This window comes from Rhincodon typus, chromosome 14 (assembly GCF_021869965.1).
Source record: "Rhincodon typus isolate 14 chromosome 14, sRhiTyp1.1, whole genome shotgun sequence".
NCBI lineage: Eukaryota > Metazoa > Chordata > Chondrichthyes > Orectolobiformes > Rhincodontidae > Rhincodon > Rhincodon typus.
Window position 1 is genome coordinate 57,504,786 of NC_063345.1, and position 6,390 is coordinate 57,511,175.

At 42.4% G+C, this 6,390-nt stretch overlaps 1 protein-coding gene across 5 annotated transcripts in view; it reads right to left on the reverse strand.

The window, feature by feature from the left end:
- elf1 (E74-like ETS transcription factor 1) overlaps positions 1 to 6,390 on the reverse strand; it is a 263,211-nt gene that overhangs the window by 52,234 nt on the left and 204,587 nt on the right. For all 5 annotated transcript variants that reach the window (XM_048605142.1, XM_048605137.1, XM_048605140.1 and 2 more), the window contains one exon: positions 160 to 534. In XM_048605142.1, coding sequence (XP_048461099.1) covers positions 160 to 231 — 72 coding nt within the window. In that variant the 5' untranslated portion in view covers positions 232 to 534. The remainder of the gene's footprint in view (positions 1 to 159; positions 535 to 6,390) is intronic.

The window sequence follows — 6,390 nt, forward strand, 5'->3', positions numbered from 1 at the left end:
AATACCTTCATGCAAAATTTGTTTTCACCTAGTGTCATTTCATGTGATGACTTGGGCTCTCCATTGCAATTCATCAATCCAGTACATAAGAACTTTGACTAAAGTGGTTCCTCTGTGATCTACCTGACAGTAAGCTATACATTAAGCACATGGACATACCTGGTGTGCATCATCCATTCCGTTGCTAGCAAATTCAAATACCAGCTCAGTCTGTTGGACTGCGGCAGCCATGACTTTCAGAGCAAGGCCTCCAGCAGCTCTCCAGGATCAGGATAAAAGAGACTTTCTCAACGTTTATAGGAAGGAAGGCTGCTTTGAGATTCAGGAGGTTGTCAGTGTGGAGAAATAAAAGAGTCTTGTTGGTTTCGATGACTTCAAGGTGACCAAGCATGCGCCAAAGGCTCTTAATCAGAATTGCACATACATCACAGGGTATGACGATGATGCGCAGACAGCAGACAACCTTCTCTGGTACTGGACGCTCGATTACACTCTCACAGAGAACGTAGGTTCTTGAAACATCATGAGTTAGATCTGAAAAAGTAAAGCATAAAGGATACGTTAATCTGGCAGCTGGCACATCACTGGTCACAATAAAGACTGGGAAGAAAGGTTAATATTTATTCCAAACATTTGAGCTAGTGACGCTGGTACACAAAGATCAGGCAGCCTAGTTACTGGTACAGGACAGGCTTTTCAGTAAATCTGGTCCCAATGGGTTCCCCAAAGTAAAAGAATCAAGCACCCAACAATGCAAGTGGCATGATCCAAAATCAGATTGACTTGAAGTATAAATACGTTTGCATGATTTGCTGGCTCAGTATGTCTCCTAGAGTTTTGTTACATCTTTGTTTCAGGCAATTACAGAACCACTGATTTTATTGTTTTGAAAAGGGGTCTTATTCGTTAATTGGAATGACCGTGTGTAATATCGCAACACTGTGCAGGCAGACAGAAGGTGTGGATTTGCAAAAATGGTTCTAAACTTGGGGAGTTGCCAATTGTGTCAAACTCATGAGGGAGAGGTGTCAAGCACAGACCTTACACTTTCACGGAGGATGCAAGAAGACAGAGTTCTGAGTACATCACTGATACTTTGATGCACTTGTATATGGATTCAGCAGCCAGAGTTTGGCAGATGCCTGGTAACTGAATGGTCTTTGTCTGGCTTACGGTGAGCAATATGTAGTTTCATGAGAAATAGCAGAAAGAAAGTAAATAAAACAAAGAAGTGCAAAGTTATACAGGTAGAAATCTTATAAAGGACACCACTGGAGTACAGCTTTATAAATCCAAATTTTCCAACCTTTGTAAGCCTTTAATAAAGGCAGAAGGACAATTCTGTATTAAGCACAAAGTTTATTCATTTAGGGGTCTAAACTTGTGAAATGTTGTTGTACACTGTTCTCCAGGATCTCAAAAAGGAGCTCATTGTACATACACACCATGTAGTGCAGATGAGTCCTTTGAACTTATGTGAACTACACTAGGGGGCATCTCAGTTCAAGGCAAAGCTAAAAGCCCTTGAAGCAAATAAGATACAATTTATGGCAATTGCTTTAAGTGCATTCATGCCTTGACAGAAACTGCAGACAAAGGAAACTTCCACAACTTGTTTTGAGTGTTGGCCCACATGGTTCCTTTGTAAATGTCAAGCGAATGAACTAGGCAAAGCGATCAAGGCTTGAGGAAGGCGGTTAGCAAAGACAGTAGGAACTGCAGATGCTGGAGAATCCGAGACAACAAGGTGCAGGGCTGGATGAACACAGCAGGCCAAGCAGTATCATAGGAGCAGAAAGGCTGACGTTTCGGGCCTAGACCCTTCATCAGAAAAGGGGGAGGGGAAGAGGGTTCTGAAATAAATAGGGAGAGAGTGGGAGGTGGATAGAAGATGGATAGAGGAGAGGATAGGTGGAGAGGAAACAAACAGGTCGAAGAGGCGGGGATGGAGCCAGTAGAGGTGAGTGTAGGTGGGGAGTTAGGGAGGGGATAGGTCAGTCCAGGGAGGACGGACAGGTCAAGGGGACAGGATGAGGTTAGTAGGTAGGAGATGGGGGTGCGGCTTGAGGTGGGAGGAGGGGATAGGTGGGAGGAAGGACAGGTTAGGGAGGCGGGGACGAGCTGGACTGGTTCCCATTCCTCAGACAACATGTCCATCCTGGGCCTCCTGCAGTGCCACAATGATGCCACCCGAAGGTTGCAGGAACAGCAACTCATATTCCGCTTGGGAACCCTGCAGCCTAATGGTATCAATATGGATTTCACAAGTTTCAAAATCTCCCCTCCCTCTACCGCATCCCAAAACCAGTCCAGCTCGTCCCTGCCTCCCTAACCTGTTCTTCCTCCCACCTATCCCCTCCTCCCACCTCAAGCCCCACCCCCATCTCCTACCTACTAACCTCATCCTGTCCCCTTGACCTGTCCGTCCTCCCTGGACTGACCTATCCCCTCCCTAACTCCCCACCTACACTCACCTTTACTGGCTCCATCCCCGCCTCTTCGACCTGTTTGTTTCCTCTCCACCTATCCTCTCCTCTATCCATCTTCTATCTGCCTCCCACTCTCTCCCTATTTATTTCAGAACCCCCTTCCCCTCCCCCTTTTCTGATGAAGGGTCTAGGCCCGAAACGTCAGCCTTTCTGCTCCTATGATGCTGCTTGGCCTGCTGTGTTTATCCAGCCCTGCATCTGGTTAGCAAAGAGTTTCTTTTGCTGTGGAACTTAGGGAAGGATAGCACCATGGTAAATACCACTTAGGTAGACCTGGAGATGGCAGTGTAGCAATAGTCAGTACCTAGCCGATTGTTTTGCCAATACTGGTGGATTTGGGGCGTGCTGGTAATGGGGATTTTAATCTTGGCTTCACTGCATTGGTATAGCCAAAGTCCCTGATAAATGTTTCACAAACCACTTAACAACATCTAGACTGAGACTGTCCAGAGGAGGTGGCATTTTGTATCAAATTTTAAACTGACCCCCTATTCCTATTCAGGATTTGTGACAGCAAATCAGCAGCTCTAACAGATATAAAAAGGTTTTTGCAGAGAAAAGTTCACTATTAAATTGAAAACTATATTTCTTTAAATGGCAGCGAAATAAAGACAACATGGCATAAAGCAGCAAGCTGTAAGAGTAAATGTAATGGATCTTTTAGTAGCCTAACTTTTGTGCTGTAAATTTCTAGTGATTCTGATTTCCCACATTAGTTCAAAATCATCTGGAAAATAAGGTTCAAATGATTTCATGCTACCAATTTGTTCTGCTGTTGAACACTATTAGAACGGGTGCAGAAGTGGCTAACCCTATTGACATAAAAACAAGTCATCAACTTTTCAGCACTGTAAATGAACTCCTTAGCTCCCCACATAATCTCATCATCCTGATGTACATAACATCAAAATATTCTTCCTAACCCCTCAATCCACTAAAAGAAAATTGAAAAAGAAATCAATTGCTAATGGATTTCTGAGGAGATTTTTTCTACAGCATATTCTCTTGTGGTGCTCATGCTCAATAATGATGGTCCTTTGGTTACCAAAAGATACAGCAAAAGTTTTTTTTAAAACACTCTGATGATTCACAGCACACGAAAAATGCCTTTTCAATATTTTCAACAATGTATACCGTGAGGGCACATAGATGAAAACTAACAATATTTGCAATCCAAACAGATTGGCAATCGTGGTGAATTGCAAAGTAATTTAAAATATTTATACAGTGAGCATATGGAAAGTCCCACAAAGTCTGAAACTGCATGGCCCTGAACGTCAAATCTCTGTTAGTGAAGATAGCATCAAGGAATATGGACAAGATTAACAGTGCAAATACATTACATTACAGGTCTAATCCAACTGTTCCTCAGATATGCAAACTTATCTAAGACTGACTCACAGAATTATTTTCAAAAGAACCAATTTTTTTTCCTGGTATATATCCACCTTTGATGCAGGAACCTTACCGTACAACTTCACTTATCATAAACTGTCATGCTTCAATGCTGCAAAGTATTGAAACACATTTCGTACCATATGTTGCATCACATAAGTCAAGTTCATTTTTCCGCCCCCGCACCCCATAAAAGTCATGTTGTTGTATATACTCAGTGTTTAGTCAACCTCCTTTATAGCCATGGCATGTTACACTTGTATTAGCAGTCATCTCAAGTCTTCACCCCACAAGTGCATATTTTTCTTACCTTTTCTTATCTTATAACTGTGAGAAAGGAACGAAACAGATGACATGGCCAATGTTAGATAGGTGCACAGGATTTTAAGGTACACCTAACTTTCCATCAGAGGCAGATAACATTTCAAAATGTCATCATGCACACTCCTGCTGGCACATCACTTCTATACAGTACTTGATGTATGAGTTGACACGGAAGGATAATTCAAGGCTTTGAGGGTCACCTTACAGGCTGACATCTTACAGTACTGACTTACTTCTGATCTTTTATTTGTTAAAAAAAATGTCTACACGTTTGACATTTAAAAGATATGAACAGTAACAATATTAATAAGTTGATCACCAAGCAAAGAAGCTAAGCCCCTAAAGACAACCAAACCCTGACGCATTACTGTCAAATCCCAGAAATGTTCAGCATTAGTATGGAGAGTGGTTATAAAACTGGCTGCTTATTTCCTTTATAATCTGAAGATGGATCATCATAATGACAGAAAATTCAAGAGAAATGGCTTGTATAAATTATACCAGTAATAGTTTGCTATATTTTCCTGCTACTGAATCATAGCAGGGTCTCAGTGGTCCCACCATTATAGCAATGGGTTTCTGCTCGCAAGTGATTTTGTGGGGTGTTATTAATTCCACCATTATCCAAACTGACTTTTCTGCCAATCGCACATTTCCCTTTATTAATCCAACAATGTGGTCATTAAAAGGTTATTTCTTCTCTCTGCGTTCTATGTGAAATTAGACATGCCAAATTCACTACCAATCATATACAAGGGAGAAAATCTTTCCCACAATAATACAGGGTCATACAGTTCCACTAAATATTTGTTAGCAGCTTTGGATTGGCACGTGGACTGTGTGGTAGTAATGAGTTCGGGGAGAATTAAAATCCTGCATCTTATGGAACACGGCCATGTTGTGAATTTTTATGTGGAGTGACATGGGCTCGTGTGAAGTACAGTACTGTCTATTCTGTGAAAACCTGTCAAAATTGCAGCTCAAAGAAGTGACTCACAGATTTCTAGGTACACAAATGTCCAATTATCCCATCTAATCGTAGTTCAAAGGACAGCCTACTACTTCTAAGTCAGAAGGCTGTGGGTTCAAGTCCCATTCCAGAGGTTTGAGAACATGTGAGGAAGGGTCACCAGACCCAAGACGTTAACTCTGATTTCTCTTCACAGATGCTGCCAGACCTGCTGAGCTTTTCCAGCAACCTCTGTTTCTGACTACAGCATCCGCAGATATTTTGGTTTTTATTTGGTTTGAGAACATAGACCAGGCTAACACTTCAACAGCAGTACTGAGGAAGAGCTGCATTTTCAAAAACGAACGGTTTCTGAGATGACCTAGGCTCCACAACTCACTTATTTTTGTGGGTTTAAAAACATACCACGGCACTATTTTGAAGAAAGAACAGTTGAATTGGCCAGTACTTATTTCTCCATTAACATTCATAAAACAGATTATCTGATCATTATCACGTAGCTCACTTGCTCCTTTTCCCAACTGCACCAGTCTCGGACTGATTTCTTTTCTCAATATCTCCCTGGGTAACCCCCCATACTAGTTTAAATCCTCCTGAGCAGCTCTAGCAAATCTTCCTGACAGTATATTAGTCCCCTTCCACTTCAGGTGCAATTCATCCTTCTTATACAGGTCACGTCTACCCCAGAAGACATTCCAATGATCCAAAAATGTGAATCCTTCTCCCCTGCACCAGCTTCTCAGCCACGCATTCATCTGCTCTATCCTCCTATTCCTACCCTCGCTAGCTTGTGGCACTGGGAGTAATCTAGATATTACTACCCTCGAGGACCTACTTTTTAAATTCCTGCCTAATTTCCTATATTCTCTCCTCAGAACCTTGTCCTTTTCCCTTCCTATGTCCTGTAAGTTCCAATGTGTACAATAACCTCCTGCTGGTCCCACTCCACTTTGAGAATATTCTGCACCCTCTCTGAGATATCTTTGATCCTGGCACCAGGGAGGCAACACACCATTCTGACGTCTCACTGTTGGCCGCAGGAACGTCTGTCTGTGCCCCTGCCTAGAGAGTGCCCTATCACAATTGATCGCTTGGAACCTGATGTAGGTCAGGTATTATTACATGGGTGGTATGGTTAGTATGTTTGCAGATGGCTCCAAAATTGGAGGTGTAGTGGACAGCCAAGAAGGTTACCTCAGAGTACAACAGGGA